The sequence below is a fragment of the Thunnus maccoyii genome, chromosome 1 (assembly GCF_910596095.1).
Source record: "Thunnus maccoyii chromosome 1, fThuMac1.1, whole genome shotgun sequence".
In the NCBI taxonomy this organism is placed as follows: domain Eukaryota; kingdom Metazoa; phylum Chordata; class Actinopteri; order Scombriformes; family Scombridae; genus Thunnus; species Thunnus maccoyii.
This window is the reverse complement of record NC_056533.1, coordinates 38,359,529-38,377,095: the sequence shown is the minus strand read 5'-3', so window position 1 is coordinate 38,377,095 and position 17,567 is coordinate 38,359,529. Positions and strand designations below refer to the sequence as shown.

Below are 17,567 nucleotides of genomic sequence, written 5' to 3'. Positions count from 1 at the left end.
TAACTACATCAAGCTCATAATACTTATGTACTTTTACTGCAATACTTTAACTACATCAAGCTCATAATACTTATGTACTTTTACTGCAATACTTTTACTACATCAGGCTCATAATACTTATGTACTTTTATTGCAATACTTTAACTACATCAAGCTCATAATACTGATGTACTTTTACTATTGTAGGATTTTTCATGCAGGATTTTTACTTGTAATGGAGTATTTTTCCACTGCTGTATTTGGACTTTTACTGCAGTAAATGATCTGAATACTTCTTCCACCGCTGTTGTTGTTTATGTCACAATCACTGAGTCCAGAACTTCAATGTTCCAGAGTTCAGATTCTAAACTATCCGCGTACTGTCCCTTTAAATGTTAAAAAAAAAAGAAAGGAAAGGGTTCAGGACATGCGCGCTCCGTCCAGCAGAGAAGTAAATGCGTCAAACTTTGGTGTTTTAGGAGTTTACTCTTCCATATGTTGTTTGTTTACAGGACATGGTAAGTACTGAAACTCTCTACTTTTGATTTCTTCTGCGGTTTTCCTTTAGTGTTGCAGTGTGAAGCTGCCAGGACGAAGACTGTCGAGCCAGAGGAAGTTAATGTCAGGACGGCAGGAAAACATGAATGTAGTTTAACAACACTGAGAGTTATTTCAGCTGGAAACATCTGCAGTGTGTTCTTCTTCTTTATTACTCAATCTGATTCTTCTTTTATTCACTTTGATTCGGTGATTCATCATTAAGTCGCCAGCCTACATTCAGACTCAGTTGGGCGTTTCACTGTCACAAGACTGCAGCTATTTATTGTTTTTATCAAAGAATAGACTGCTGGAGCTCAACTGGAGGGAAGTTTCTCCTCATTACATCCGCTTTTTGTTGTTCTTCCACACACGCTTTTTTTGTCTTTTCCTTTTGTGTGTGTGCGTGTGTGCGTACGTGCGCGCGTACTGTACGCGCCACAAAGTGTCGCCTCAACCAAAACTGCAGCCCCCCTCGACAACATACAGTGTGAAATTACACTGATAATTCATTTAATTAAAATACATAAAACCAAATTATACTTATATATATATATATATATATATATATATATATATATATATATATATATATATATACTACTGTATATGGGATGATGTCATGCTGTTCAACAAATTACTCATGAGAACATTTAAATGTATAATTACGAATATTGAGTGAAAGTCTGATAACATTTAATGAAATATTGCTCTCCTGATGGTTTTATTGTTTTCTGTCTCATACTGGTTCACAATGTTGGTGTTTGTATGTTTCCATTTGTCAGATTAGGAGAAAAAAAAATTGATTTCCTCCATTTTCACACGGCAAATTTCATACAGAGCTGATAAAAGGGTTTTATATGGATGTGATTATTACTGGGGGGGTGAAGAATGAACCACATTCACCCCGCAGACTCATTAAAAATCACGTAATATAAAAGTTACCTCACCTCCGCTAGAGACATAAATCCAGTCTGAATGGGAGTCTGCAGCCATGTGAGGCTGTACTGACATCACAATGCTAACATTATTTAAGTGTAACAGGTATAATGTTTACCATGTTATAGTGTGTCAACATGCTACTGTATCATTGGCTTCAGTTTTGCAGGTATTTGGTCATAAACCAAAGTAATTTTGAAGAAAACTTGACCTTATGATGACGCCAGATGAAAAGTCAGAGGATCACCAGATTTATTGAACTTCACCCTGAGAGAGACGTGAATGTGTGAACCAAGTTTCAACGCAATCCATCCAATAGCTGCTGAGATATTTCAGTTTATGTATTTATGTTTTGATTCTTTCATGCTCTTTTTTTAAGTTATTTAATTGTCATCCGAACCATATCCATAAAAATACACAGATGGCAGATCGAGATATTGGTCCTCACTGGACTAGGTAATAATAATAAAAACATAAAATAAAGATAAAACATATAAAGTGTGCAGTTCTTAAATAAATGTAGGTGCAGTAAAAGTGACCTGAGTTGGTTAAAAAGGTGCAACATGCAGCTGTCGACATGCAGCTTTAACAGGGAGAGTAAATCTGATCTGAGATGAAACGGACCGAACAGTTTCCTCTGTTTTCTGCTTCCTGTCCCAGAGTGAAGATGAATGAGGACGCGTTCGAGGTCCCGGAGAGGACCGAGTACCGCTACCTGGTGCAGGAGGAGGACGAGGAGGAGGTGCAGTACGTCCGCCACAGACACTACATCAGCCCCTTCCTGGTGCTCTCCAGGCGCTGCATCTTCCTCATCTGCCTCGGCGTGCTCGCTCTGCTCGCTCTCGCCACCTACCTGGGCTACGTGGCTCAGACGCTGCCGCCGGGCCTCGCCCAGGTGTCCATCGTCGGCTGTGGAGAGTATCGAGGAAGACACGTGAGTTTAGACTCTGAACATGGTTTAAGACAAGCTGATTATCAGGCCGTCAGTAGATCTCTGAGGTTGTTAGATGTTGTAGAGATGTCGATTATCACGTTTTTCACAGATTGAGTAATAGCACAGAGAGGAAATCTGGTTTATTGGCCTGAATAACTTCTGTCAGTCTTGGGAGTGTTTGACATTATTTTCTCTGTCAGCACTTTTTTAGTCTTTTTGAACTCTGTGACACCGGCGATTCTTGACTGCTTGACAGATGATTCGTTCCTCGCTGTGGTTCTGTAGTCGTGAGACACTTTCAACTCATTTTCACCCGTCAGGAATTTAATTCCACAGAAAAACACATAAAACAAGCCTTCAAAAACTCCTGCAGGTTAAACTGGACTTCCTAAACACTTTTGATTGATTGATTTTATTTATGGATTAAACGGACACATAAAAAAACAAAAATCTAAAGGATAGCATGTTAAAGTGAAAACACTTATTTCAATTTAAGAAATGAAAAGTAACTCCCACATCAGAAAACAAGGACAGCTGAAATAAGAGTGTCACTGCAGATTTCATCATAAATCTGTTCCATAAAAAGTCCTGACCTGTACACAGAACTACTCTCCTGAGACTGAAAATGTGATCACTGTTATTCCTGTCTGTCTTTAGAGCCGTTTCTAAACAAACTAACGTGACCAAACTCTTCATGATGAAGGAACATGTCGCCCAGTACAAGCTCTAAAATTAAATATCAGCATCAGCGTTTTCTGCAGATTATGAGAGGCCGATATGTCGCCTTCTCCAACGCCGCCTTACTCTGCTTCCCTCGACGGACTGTGTCACCCTGACAGTACCGGTGTTTCCTCCGCAGGCTCCACTTCACTCAGCTGCCCGTCAGACCCGCTGCTTCTTCCCACTTCAACCTGAATGACAAACCGGGGCTCGATGCTCTGGTTGGATCCACATGGAGAGCCGAGGCTAACGTTAGCTGGGAGGCTAGCTGGCTGTGCTTCCCTCCGGTCATGCTGCAGCTAACGCTCTGCTAGCCTCTCAGCTAACGTTAGCTAGGAGGCTAGCTGGCTGTGCTTCTCTCCGGTCATGCTGCAGCTAACGCTCCGCTAGCCTCTCAGCTAACGTTAGCCCCGGCAAAAAATCCAATATCGTGCATCCCTACTCACTATAAACAGACTGGAAGAAACTTGCTAGCCTAGCAACATTAAAGCTACAAACAAACCATAATGAAACACTCTCTGTAGGAGACACTTTCCATTTAGAAAGAAAGAATATCTGATATGAATAATACAGAAGTTCTCCAATACAATACAACCCTCACTTTCAAACGTAATTTCCAGAATAAAAATTGTCTTATATTCATCCAAAATGCAATATTTTTAAAATGCCAACTTGTCATAAGAAATAGTGGTATTCGTCAATAGGAAATGATACACGCTGGTGAAAAGTGACATATGACAAAAATTAGTTGACAAATTGTAACAGCAGCAACCAAAAAATGTAAATCTCTGCAGATTGAGTTCCTCCTTTAACCTTCCTGAACTTTCACTTCCCTAACAAGAGGTCATAAATACAATTTGTGCTTATTGTGCAGAAAAAATAATGAAGTGGACCTTGTAATAAAAAATAGTGTTTTATATCAGTGGCGCTGAGCTGCTCGGTGCGGCATTCAGCATGAAATATGTGATTCAGTTTTTATCTTGAAGCAGATTCATGCTTCACTTTAGTTTTTCATACAGCCTGTAATTCTCTCCTCATGATGTTTCTCTGAAGGGAAAGTTCAGTTTTTATCATGACATGACTCATGTTTTTATAGTTTTGACCCTCGTTCACATCAGTCATGTTAACAGTTTACAGTTTTATCATAGAGATAAAGTTAATACAGCAACACCAGCACAAACCTTCAACATTTATGATGCCATAAATCTGATTTGTTTTTCATAATTTAACCACTTTTTCCTTCTTCTTTCATGTAATTCTTAATTCCCTCTTAATTCAAATGTAATCTGCTCCATGGTTTGAATTTTCCTTATTGTTTCTTTCCAGTCGTGTTTGCACAGACAAGATTTTTGCAACCATGATTTAGTTTTATGCCTCAAAACACAACATCCTTAAAATTTTATGTAAATGTTTACATTCTTAAACAAACTTTTGGTTCGTAATTTACCACGTAAAATGAATTCAACATCAAAAATGAAAGGATTTACTATATTTTTTTCAAGTTTTTTTTTCCCAGAATGTCTTAAATAAAACCAAAAAGTATAATTAAAAGAGAATTTCACCGTAGTTTAAACCACCAGTAGAGATTGCAGTGATGACATTTGTAGAACTGTCAAGTAAAGCAGGAAATGAAACAACCTCCAAAACCCGAAACAAACACAAGAACATGTTGTTGACCATAAAAGGGCGTCTTCTAAAACGTCCCGGTATTTAATAATAATAATAAAACTTAACATTATATAGCACTTTTTTCTTGACAAAGTGCTTCATGGAGAAAAGAAAAAAAATAAGAAAGAGAACTGCAAATGAAAGCAAACAATGAAATCATCAAACACAAGAGATTCAAAAGTTAAAAGCAATAGAGAATAGAAGGTATGTAATAAGTATGAGTAAAAGCTTTCTTTTTAAATATTGTTTTAAGCTTGAAAGATGTTAAGCATGTAGCCTGTTTAATCTGAACGGGCAGATTAATTATTTTCTTGTGTAAACTGGTAAAAACTGAAAACAGTAAGCTTCATGTACTCAGTAACATATTCATACATATTCAACAATTCATACTCAAAAACAAAATAAACAGCTGTGTGTGGTCACTGAAGCCTGTTTGAAACCATAATATCTGTTTTTTTAACCTTATTTTGCAGAAAAATGGAGCCTACTCCTTTAAGGGCATGCCCTACGCTGCTCCGCCAGTCGGTAACCTGCGTTGGGCTCCTCCGGCTGAACCGACGTGCAGGAAAGGGATAACCGACGCCGGCCGCTTCCGCAGCGTGTGCCCTCAGGTGCAGCCGATGTCGAGTACGGGGAAGATGATGGGCCAAGAGGACTGCCTCTTCATCAACGTGTGGACGCCCACGCTGCAGGTCGACGCCAAGCTGCCCGTCATGGTCTGGATCCACGGAGGCTACCTGCAAATGCTCAGTGGAGGAGAGCGGGGCTACTCGCCCACAGAGCAGCTGGCTGCTGACACCAGGATGGTTTACGTCAGCTTCAACTACAGACTCAACGCCTTCGGCTTCCTGGCGCTGGAGATGTTGAGAGAAGGTTCTCCAAAAAACACGTCAGGTCTGCCAGAGACACACACACTCACACATTTACTTAGGTCACTTTTGGGGACATTGCATGCATACGATATTCAGCCATGACTTTGAAAATCTTTAAGATAACACTAAGCTACTCTTCCTGTACTCCAACACAACAAACTCCTCTCAGCACTCCTTTTTCCAACTCTGTCATGGCTGAATATTTAGCTGATTTTGACAACAACTCAACTCTTGCGAGACTTCTCGTTGAGCAAGACTTGGTTAGACACATTAACAAACCGACCAGATCAAGTGAAAGGTAAAGAAACAAGTGTTATTTCTGTGTATGATCCTTTCCATAATGTTGTCAGACACTTAAAATAACAATCTGAGCCTGTCGGTGGCAAAAACAAGCATCTTAAGTGGAAGTACATTGACGGGGTGATATTGCCCCATCAGATTACATTGCAGCCTGTTTCGCAGCTGCCAGCTGCAGCGCTTTCACTCACTACTGGACCAATTTCAAAAACCGCTGTCCCCATTAGTCACTTTGACACAAAAAGAAAAATACAGAAGTTTTCCTGTAAGTCTGGTGTGTGTCCCTGAAAGTGACTTAAGTCATACCCACACACACACACACAGACACGTTGTGTTAGGTCACTTTTGGGGACATTACATAGACTTACACTAACCCTAACCTTTACCCAAATATCAGCTTTTCCCAAATGGGGACAAAACTTTTGTCCCAAATTGGACGGGCTGTCCCCAATTAATTGGTTTTTAGTCTGAAATTTGTTCCCCAAAAGTAGACACACACACACACGCACACACACACATGCACACACACACACACACACACACACACACACACACACACACACAGACTAATATTTCTGAAGGATGTTTTCAAGTCTGGTGTTTCTGCTGGAGCCAGAAAATCTAAACTGTGGTGAGATGAGCAAACATCAGCCAGCATCAACAACTGATCTGATAACCTGTCAATCAAGACATGCCTCTAAAAGCCACAATACCTTCTTAATAAAACAATACAGCCGATGCTAGCAGCTCTGAGAGGCTGTATTTGAAATAATCACAATAATAACAAATATATCCAGCTGCAGCCACAGCATGAACGTGTCATATCACACAACACACCCACTTTACTACACAACACACCAACTTTACTACACGACACACCCACTTTACTACACAACATACCCACTATACTACACAACACACCCACTTTACTACACAACATACCCTCTTTACTACACAACACACCCACTTTACTACACAACACACCCACTTTACTACACAACACACCCACTTTACTACACAACATACCCACTTTACTACACAACACACCCACTTTACTACACAACACACCCACTTTACTACACAACATACCCACTTTACTACACAACACACCCACTTTACTACACAACATACCCACTTTACTACACAACACACCCACTTTACTACACAACATACCCACTTTACTACACAACACACCCACTTTACTACACAACACACCCACTTACTTCACAACATACCCACTTTACTACACAACACACCCACTTTACTACACAACATACTCACTTTACTACACAACATACCCACTTTACTACACAACACACCCACTTTACTACACAACATACCCACTTTACTACACAACATACCCACTATACTACACAACATACCCACTTTACTACACAACATACCCACTTAACTACACAACACACCCACTTTACTACACAACACACCCACTTTACTACACAACATACCCACTTAACTACACAACATACCCACTTTACTACACAACACACCCACTTACTTCACAACATACCCACTTTAATACACAACACACCCACTTTACTACACAACATACCCACTTTGCTACACAACATACCCACTTTACTACACAACATACCCACTTTACTACACAACACACCCACTTTACTACACAACTTAACCCACTTAGTTAGGTTGAGACATGAGGAGGGTGATGGTTATACACACTGAATAATGAAGTGTTCGCACTGTATTATTGACAAAATTAATTAAATTAAGAGTTCTGAAAAATGTCAATATGTAGACTGCAAATGAGCCACTGTGAAGTTAAATTTGTAGTTTGTCTGACGTCCATCCGTACACATATTACTTCATTTCCTGTCAATACATAAGAAATAAATGTACTAAATGTGTATAAATGTGTATCATTTTGTACTTACTAAAAAATAGTCTGCTGTGACAATCAATACTTTTGGTATTTGGTTTGGTTTTATTCTGTCATGAAACAACCAACACATAACACACTTTCCCACACATTCACCAGGAAAACTAACAAACAAAAGTAACAATAGCAAAAAAAAACTGTAAATAGCACATAAGTGTTATTTATAAAATTGAAGCATGAAACAGAATAAAAACATATACTACAATATGTGGTAAGGAATTAGGAGGTCAGAGGTCAAACGTTGCTCTGTAAAAAGTTAAATAGGTAGTGTTGTTTGGCGTGCAGCTGCAGAAAGCCTTTAATTGCTCATATGAGATCACTGCAGTGCATCATGCTGTGTTAAAGAAGTTATAATGGTGGTCGGCTATTTACCACTTAAACAGAACCTTGAAATATTAATAGTGTTTACATAGCGCTGAGCAGTCTATACTTTTCCATTAAGGTGTGAATACTTAATGAAGGTTAATGTGATTTTTGGATAAATGGAGCTAATTTCTGAGGCTGTCTCCTCCATGTCGATGTTTGCTTTTTTTCCACACGCTGTGGGATTCAAATTAGCGTGTTGTGAGTCAAGCTGGGTAATTTCTGTTACATAACCCAAACAAGCCCGCTGTGACCTTGATGTGAAGTGACCCAGTAAATGAGAAAGCCTCCAATGACATGATGGCGTGATGGCGGGGCGCACGAGTCCTTCTCATCTTCCAGGAGCCGCTTCACCCGCACTCGCATGTCTAATTCTGAATACTCCTAATTCCATGCCCTATTTCCCTCGCTCCCTCAGCTTGAAAAGAGTTAAATTTAGTTCAAGCTACAGGAGCAGGTTTTTGTTTCTGACTGAGAGAAAATGGGACGCCGGAAACAAGGCCACATCAAAGCAGGTTCTCCTCACTAATCGATCCCCCCCCTCCCCCCCCCTCCTCCTCCTCCTCCTCATCCTCCTCCTCCGCAGGGAACTATGGCTTCATGGACCAGATTGCAGCTCTGAAGTGGGTCCAGAGGAACATCCACGTGTTCGGAGGAGATCCAGGGAAAGTCACCATATTCGGGCAGAGTTCAGGTATAAAAACAAAACAAACAAAGTACTTAAATGCGTGAAACCTGACATGACAGTTTTGATATTTGTGATACATCTGCGCTGTAGCAAAGATTGGCTCTGATTGAAGCACAGAATTTCTTATTTTCAAAGGCTCCACCGACACTCCAAAGGCCGCGGAGAAGCTGCAAAGGCCTGGTCACAGCAGGAATTTACAGAACAAGATTCCTTCATGCGTTGTTGTGATTATAGGCTGTAAAGTTCAAGGACAGGACTTGTCAACAAATCTCATGTTTGGAGCCAAACCAACAATGAACTCATCCTGGTAACAAGTATTGTGTTTGTATCCAAAGCCTGATATATCTTCTTCCTCTGTTGTTGTCCGAAAACTATTAAAAACACGTCAGTTTGTACTAAACTTTTTTGAGAAATGTACAGTGTCTGGGTCAGAGGCTGATCAATAGGACGAGCAGGAAAAAATGGTTGTTGTTTACTGTAGAGAACCACGTCTTCACACAGTGGCCTCTTCCCTGACATGGAAATACTTTCCAGAGAATGAAAACTTAACCCTGTTTTTACTCTTTGGAGCCGTTTCTAAAGACCGGTTCTTCAGTGACGAAGGAACTCAGTGCAGCGGTTTCTGGACAACATCAGAGGAATAAGATATATCAGACTTTGGATACACACACAATACTTGTTAGTAGATCAGTTCATTGTTGGTTTGGACCAACATGAGATTTATGGACAATAAGAAAAATATAGAAAATCGCCAGACTGAATCTTTCACTTACTATCAAGATAGAAGGATTCAGGGACATTTAGATAAACAAATATGATGAACAATGAGACGTTTATTTATATAGCACAAATAAAGACTGAAGCAGTGCGTGAAAAGAACAAATCAGACATGAAAGAATCTATTAGAATTCACCTGTTTTTGTTCTGTGGTGTGAAGGCGGGACCTCAGTGTGGACCCTGATGATGTCCCCGCTGGCGAAGGATCTCTTCCACGCGGCGGTGGACATGAGCGGCTCGTATGTCTACAACGCGACGCTGGAACAGGCCGAGACCGACAACCTGGTCTTCCTGAAGAAGACGGGCTGCAAAGACCGGACGTGCCTCCGAGGTCTCAGCGTCAAACAGATCCTGCAGGTAGCTCACGGACGCGGTTTCTCTAAAACTCTAAACGAGACTTTTGGTGTTAAATCTGAGCAATCTGAGATTCATTTCTGCCAAAGCAGAGAAGAAGTTTGGTAAATTTTATATGACAGATTAAAATTTAAATAAACAGAAAAATACAGCAAAGAAGTCATCCGCCTTTAATATTTGAAGATTTCATAAAAAAATGATTCATAGCTCATCACAGTGAGACATTTTGATACACGTTTTTAAAATTGCTGTTTAATTTTAATGGATTATAATGTCACATCTGGATATCAGAGCACCTGGATGTCTCTAATTTTACTGTCAGAGTGAAGTTCAAGTTAAATTGAGCAGAGAAAGTATTGGAAAGATTTAAACTGTGATGTAATGAACACACATCTATTCCACATTTGTTAAATTAAAGTTCCTCTGCAGACGAGCAAAACCGTAGTGATTTATAAAAAGAGCTTCCATTCAACATGTCTCACTGCAACCTCAGGATGAATTATGAATAATGAATGTTATCAACTGAAATAACACATAAACCCCATCAGTAAAAAGAAGTGTCAGCCTGAATATTACTGTTAAGTTTTTTAAATGTCACACTTCTAGCTTCCTCTCACGTCGATAGAGGAGACACCATTTTTCCTTTTCCAAATTTTTGTAAGATTTGTACGTCATACTGAACTTTTTAGTTCCTTTATATGATTCACAAAATAAGCCTGTAAATGTGAGTGAATGAACTATTTCCTCCTGTTTGAGTAAAACTGTCTAAAAACTCTAGTGGCCAGCTGTTATACTGAACCTTTTTTTTTAAATGAAACTATACATTTGTGAAGGTTTTTTTTTTTCAAATTATAAGCTCACAGACACGATGCTTCTGTCTTCATAACATAATCTTCATCTCTATAAACGTTATCTGTCCTGACTGCCAGGACTGCAGCTACCTAACTCGCCAGAAGGGAAATACAAAGATTGGCGTCAATTGGTGTTAAATTGGTGTTTTTTTTTACCAAATGACAAATGAATGATATAAGTTTATCAATTTATGAATTGACAATTTCAAAAAGCATTTTGAAAGTGTACAGTCTTGTAAACAGAAGATTTATTTGCATGTTTTACTGCATAAGATCTTTTGACTATTTGTTAATTTACCATAACATTATGTTGGGAGCTTGAAGGAAAAATATCCGACTTCCTGAGTAGGAACTCAGACTTTAAAGAGGATATAATCTCATGTTGTTCACAATAATTATGTCTGAGCTGTCAGTGTGTAATGTGTTGGTTGTGGCTCGTAGTGATGAACCTACAGAGAATTATCAGAGACTCTGCAGCTCCTCTCGGCTTTATGGAGCTTTATAGTGAGTTTCAGCTCATTGTTTATCTGTCTGGCTGCAAATTTGCTGTTCTGGTTCACTCTCAGCGTCTCATAGCGTCGTTTTCAGAGAAAAAGCTGTAAAAAGTCACTGTACACTACCTGCTCAGCACCAAACAGCAAACAGACACAGTTAGCTGTAGACTAGCTGGTGAACATAGTGGAGCATTTAGCAGCTAAAGAGCCAGATATTTCCCTCAGGAGATGGTAGAGAGCAAAAACTGAAGCTAAAAGAGAGTGAATATTGGACTCACATTCACCAGGTGGACAGAAACGGTGGGCAAAACATCAGTTCATGCAGGTTTTACTAGCAACATTACTTATTAATGTAACCTTTTACTTACTCTAAACCACATAAAAAAAGAAATTACACACAAAAAAGTGTCGCAGACCCTACAAAAAAGATTATTAAAGTTAAACAAATACAATTACATGTTTATAACAACTCTATCACCCACTGGGAAAAAAGATGTTAAATGCTGTCGATGCTCATATCACCAACAACCTGGTCAAATATTATAATGTGTAGGAATTAACAAAACAAAAAACAAAAAAAGAATTGCAAATGGTGCATATATACCTAAAAGAGCCTAAAAGAGTAAAATCTCAATAAAATAAATAGAACATGAGCAGCTCATGAGAAAATCAAAGAAACAAAATAAACTTTTTAAACTTTGTAATCCAAAAATACTCCTAACGGTGTTTCCCAGGCGATCCCGTGGCAGCAGTACCCGTCCTGGGCAGCGGATGAGATGACTGATCTGCCCATTAAAGGACGCTTCATCGGCCCGGTCGCGGTGGTGGACGGATACATCCTGGAAGCTCCTCCGTTTGAGGTGTGGGAGAAGAAAGGAGTCTACAATGACGTTCCTTTCCTCGTCGGGACGACGGAGCAGGAGGCGGACTTCAGGTGAGAGCTCACCTGGTTCAGGTTCATCACTGTCAGATGTTACTGTGATCAAACTGCTGAGTCCTCTGTGTTTCCTCTGTAGCCCTCTGGCTGAAAACATCTCCATGTGGACCTGGGGGGACTACAAGTGGTTTGTAACAGGTAACAGTGCTGTGTGTTGACTGTAAGATAGAGCCTGACTGATGAATGAATGGCACCCCCACCATGTTTCACAGATGGGATAAGGGTCTTAAGCTCAAATGCATCACCAAACATAACATAACCAATTTTTAGTCTCATCCATCCACAGAACATTTTTCCAGTCACCTTCTGGTTTATCCACTTGAGCAAACACTAGATGGCAGCAATGTTCTTTGTCTAATTTTTTCAAGAGACAAGTGGGTACAAGAATAAACATGCAGTGTAAGCATGAACAGACACACAGAAAATTCACACACACTAGTCAGACACTGCGCCTCATGCAAGAAGCATACAAACAGATTCCTTCTGAAGAGGCATGTATGAGTGATTTAAGACAATATGTGGTCTTAATTTGGAGTTTAAATGATACTTAAATCCGTAATCACCATATTATCATCATCATGGCTGCTGGTTTACTGAGAGGGTTGTTAGATTTCATGATTTTTATTGGCATATTGGTGCAGCAACATACAGTAGTCTTAGTAAACAGCTGTCCAGCATCATGTTGTGCTGCAGCTGATAGTGTAACATCACTTACTGTAGGCTGTAATATTCTCTGTGACTGTCACATGACTGCCTCTCTTTAGAAAGATGGGGGTTTTTTTTAGCATCTAACTTGATGTCAAAGCGTTCCCTCTTTCTTTCTGTCACAGTACAGCGCTGCTCTGATGGATTCATGTTTTCTAATTGTTTCCGGATCACTACCGCTGACTTCTACAGCATCGAGTCCTGCTGTCAGAAATCAGCAGACAAAAACACAACAATTGATGGTTTCTGTCAGCAGGACTTGAAGCTCTGTGGTGTGAAATTCTTGTTTTTACCTCTTTGGGAACATTTTTGGGAATGAAACTTGCCCACAAATGGAGTCAGGTCGCCTTATATGGACGTTTTAAGGGCATTGATGATGCTAATGATCAAATCTCAGAACAGGTAACATTCATCAGGCTTAAGACAAGAGATTTTCGACAAGTTTTTGCAGTTGTTAAATCCAACTTAGACCACTTGTATGAACAAACCTCAGAGACAGAGAGTTTTAGAAGAATAATATGAAAATGTTCTTGCAATGAGGACCCTTTATTTATCTCATTAAGGAAAGCAAAGGGGAATTGCAAATACTTGAGTAATTTTTTGCAGCTTATTCTATTTGCATCATAATATTTGAAACCAGTATTCCAAGCCCTTGAACAGGAGTTAGAGGTAATTGTATTGATATGTGAGAGCGAAGGTAATAAGGCAGTTTTTGCATCATATATAGATAAATAACATACACAGCTGCTTCAATCTGATTGTTAATGAGGACATGAAGGATCAGATTGAGAACAGTAAACTGTAAATGGCTGGATTTGTCACATGACATCTGGAAAGCACAGGCCAACTAGCTATCTGGTCTGTTTGTGCTTATCATGTTATGTTAGCTAATATGCACAGAAAGATGCTAAATATTTAATGAACTTTGTGTGCTGTGGTCTAGTTTTCTTTAGCCATGGGGATAATTTTCCCTTTTTAGAACTAATGAAAAGGACTCAAGGGTCTTTTTAAATATGAATCTGTACTCAACAAGGAAACACAGTCGTTGATGTGAAGCAGCGCTCGTTTATAGAAGTCCTTGTGCTGCTCATGTGATCGTCTCCAGATGAGGTCATTAACGGTTGTCCTCGTTCAAACATGGAGGCTGTTCTGTTGTTTTTAAAGCAGTGTTTGAATGTTTTTTAATGTTTTCTGTCTTGTTGTATGTTGAGGCAGCAGAATTACAGCCAATGAAAGGAGCATGATTCACACGTTTATTTCAAAGGCTGGCTCTATAGAGAGCACAGCTGTCAATCAAAGCTACTTCAAATCTAATTAATGGAGCATTAATTTCTAAAATGACCACCAGCACACTTATTAGAGGGCCTGAACTCAGAGATTGAGACCAGAATGACTCGTTGAAAACAATGATTGACTCAGTATTTCTAGAGAGAAGTTGAGGCTTTTTGAATGGGAGTCATTTGGAGCAGCTAGCGGCCATCGTCTGTGGTATTTTAAGGAACTTCAGCCTCAAGACGTGGAAGCTGCTGTTTGGTTCAGGGACGGTTACAGATGCTCAGATTCTCCACAGAACAATTTAGAAGTTCTGCACAGCTGTGAAACTAATGAATAAGATGTGATATTTGCATGTTTTCTGAGATATATTTTGTATTTTTAACACAAGGTATCATTTCTTATCATTGCATTCCTATAACATTGTCAGACTCATGATGGACAGTTTTAAAAAGGGACTGAAATAATTGCAGCAGAACCAGAGATATTGTCTTTTTTTTATTCCTCGTCAAAATCTTGCGTTACATTACCCACAATGTAACTCGACCGCAGACAGTTGGAGCTGGAGATTGTGGTTTTTTATGCTAGTAGCAATGAAAATAATCGTTAGTTGCAGCCCTTCTTCTGTCTAACTCCACACCACCAGGTTTTTTTCAGTTTTAAACTTCAAAGTCTCAAAGTTCAAAGTCTTCAGCTCCCTCCAACGCTGACTCAAGTGACATCACATCAGATCTCGCAGCAGCTCCCTCTGGAGACATGAAAAGCTTTATACTACCTTTTACACCTGGAAACACACACTGAGGTGGAAAATCTGTCTGTCTGCCATGTCTCCTCTCTGCTCCCCTCAGAGAAACTTAAGTCCTTCAGCATGAATCTCTCCAACGATGCGTTGAAGCTGTATCCGAGCTCCGACTTCTGCCCTACCAAAGACCGCTGTCCAGAGAGGGCCTACACCACCATGGTGTCCGACATCAGAGTCACCTGTCCCAACAACGACCTGGCCTGGAGGGCTGCAGGTAAACTCATATCACACTTCTACTCTGCAGGAAAGTTTTCTTCTGTCAACCTGCTGTTTGTCTGCGACTGTGTGGCTCCCGCTGATTCTCTGTCCTGCCAGGTTGTTAACTGACTTCACCTCATCTTCCAGGTGTAAAACAGATCGATGATTGATGATGATTAAAGGGCTGGGATGGAAACCAGCAGGGTTCTGGATCCTGCAGGGAAGGACTGAGATAAAGGAACGAAAGAAATAAGATTCAGTTCACTAATTTATGACTAAAGTATGATTCAAATAAGTTGTTTCAAATAATAGCAGAATAGCAGCAACTTACATTGTTAGTTAACACTTACGAGTGTTTTCGGTCATAAATTGTTTTGGAATAGTCTAAATTTTCTGTGTTTTTCACAATTGACAGCTTATAAAACTTTTCTTTTCTTCACTGAATCATCATGTTTAAGTTGAAGAGTTTAGAAGACGCGTTAGGAAAACTTTGGTCAGATTCTACACATATGAACCGGCTTCCAGTAAGATTCTGTATCTGTTGTTTATCGCCTCACACTGACTGTTGAGGTAAATCTGATAAACCTCTGCCTGTCTGCAGCGGCTCTCCAAAGTCCTGTGTATCGATACTTGGTGACACACACACCATCCGGACCGGTCGACACGTCCGCCGGTATGCTGCCGTTCCCCAGCCGCTTCTCCTTCCACTGCCTGGACGCCGTGGCTTTCTTCGGAGGGCTGGAGTTCCTCCTGGGGAAGCCGCTCTCTCCTAAGGACAAGAACTTCCAGGATCTCATCACTCGCCACCTCGTCCACTTTGCCAAAACAGGTGAAGATGCTCCCTGCCTCAACTTTCATTTTCCATGTAGATTTAATGTTAAAGTGATATAGAGCTGCAACTATTATGATAATTGATCAATCAATTCAGTCATTTTCCCAGCAAAAATACCAAAATTCACCTGGTCCAGCTTCTCAAACGTGACTATTTGATGCTTTTGTGTGACACATATAATAATAAACTGAATGTTTTTTTGTTTTGGCCTTTAGGTCAAATAATATAACACTTCTGAATAGGTTAACTTGGGTTTTATATAATCAAATCCTTCTGATAAAATCGCTATAAATATGCAGATTTAAGAGTTTTTACTACTATAAGTTGACTTAGAACAAATTGGTCAGCTGCATCAATCTCATCTACGCTTCTCAGCAATTTTCTGTTCCTAGTTTTCATAGATTTGGCGAAATGGCAAGCTACATGTATGCAGATGACACCTCGAATCTTAATCTCATTTACAGATCTCTGATTGGTCGATAGTTTTTCCATCCAACTGATTCAGATTAGAAAAGTCCAGTTTGGAAGAAATATTACAGCAACATTTTTATACAAACACTTTTTTTTAAAATGTTCTTTTGGGTTACACCACATGTGTGGTGTATGCAGGTCTCGAAAATAAACTCCTCCGTCTGTCTTGCAGGTAAGATGGAGGACAAGTGGCCAGAGTACCCAGCAGCCACTGCTCTCCTGTCCGACAGTCTGTCGGTGGCCCAGAACTACTCGTCTGAACGCTGTCAGCTGTTCAAGAAGAACGGCTTGTACGCCTACGCCTGGATGAACTGACCACACACCGCAACGTTTATCTGACCACTGAATTCATCTTTAGAGCCGCTACTTTGTTTCACCGAGGAGATCTCACATAACCAGACCTGCGTCTCATCCAGCTCAGAGATCTGGGGTAAAAATGGAAGATCTTACCAAAACAAAAAAATGAAGATAATAAGGTGTGAATAATCTTGCAGCAGCTATTTGATTGGCTGTGAGTTTAAAAACCACAACGTAACCGAAAGTTCTCAGTTAATCTTATTCTTTTGAAATAACAACAGTCCAGTTTGTTTGAATATCTCAAAACCTTCATGAACTTAAAGGGAAAGTTCTCTGATTCCAGCTTCTCAAATGTGAATATTTTCTGGTTTCTTTAGCCTTCTGTAACAAAACAAGACATTTTAGGTTGAATCTCGGGCGTTAGGAAACAGTGATCAATATTTTTGACCATTTTCTGTCATTTTATGGACCAAAGAACTAATCGATTAATCAAGAAAATAATCGACAGATGTATCAGTAATGAAAATCGTTAGTTGCAGCCCTAAAAAAAAATGTTCTCGCTTTCCTCTGCATCCATGCAGATAATTTTGGTTTCATTTCTCCAGGTTATGAGAACCCCCCCCACCCCCCCCCCCCCCCCCCCCCCCAATTCATTAGAACTA

At 39.9% G+C, this 17,567-nt stretch overlaps 1 protein-coding gene across 3 annotated transcripts; it reads left to right on the top strand.

Moving 5' to 3' along the window:
* Window positions 1-350: 350 nt before the first annotated feature.
* On the top strand, window positions 351-17,310 carry si:ch211-71n6.4 (para-nitrobenzyl esterase). Of its 3 annotated transcripts, XM_042420436.1 has the most exons (11): window positions 357-430; window positions 548-670; window positions 2,116-2,389; window positions 5,251-5,671; window positions 8,814-8,921; window positions 9,853-10,049; window positions 12,126-12,325; window positions 12,408-12,466; window positions 15,154-15,321; window positions 15,907-16,134; window positions 16,781-17,310. In XM_042420436.1, the coding sequence occupies exons 3-11, from the start codon at window positions 2,123-2,125 to the stop codon at window positions 16,921-16,923; spliced, it is 1,791 nt and encodes a 596-aa protein (XP_042276370.1). In that variant the 5' UTR covers window positions 357-430; window positions 548-670; window positions 2,116-2,122; the 3' UTR covers window positions 16,924-17,310. The 3 variants fall into 3 exon arrangements, with proteins under 3 accessions (XP_042276362.1, XP_042276370.1, XP_042276367.1); XM_042420428.1 differs by lacking the exon at window positions 548-670 and having other exon boundaries at window positions 351-497; XM_042420433.1 differs by lacking the exon at window positions 357-430 and having other exon boundaries at window positions 517-670.
* The last annotated feature ends 257 nt before the right edge of the window (window positions 17,311-17,567 follow it).

Excerpts from the sequence above, each read along its gene's own strand:
- si:ch211-71n6.4 (XM_042420428.1), top strand. The coding sequence starts at position 2,123 with ATGAATGAGGACGCGTTCGAGGTCCCGGAGAGGACCGAGTACCGCTAC. Across the intron at positions 5,672-8,813 it reads TTCTCCAAAAAACACGTCAG|GGAACTATGGCTTCATGGAC; the intron begins GTCTGCCAGAGA and ends CCTCCTCCGCAG. Across the intron at positions 15,322-15,906 it reads CCTGGCCTGGAGGGCTGCAG|CGGCTCTCCAAAGTCCTGTG; the intron begins GTAAACTCATAT and ends GCCTGTCTGCAG.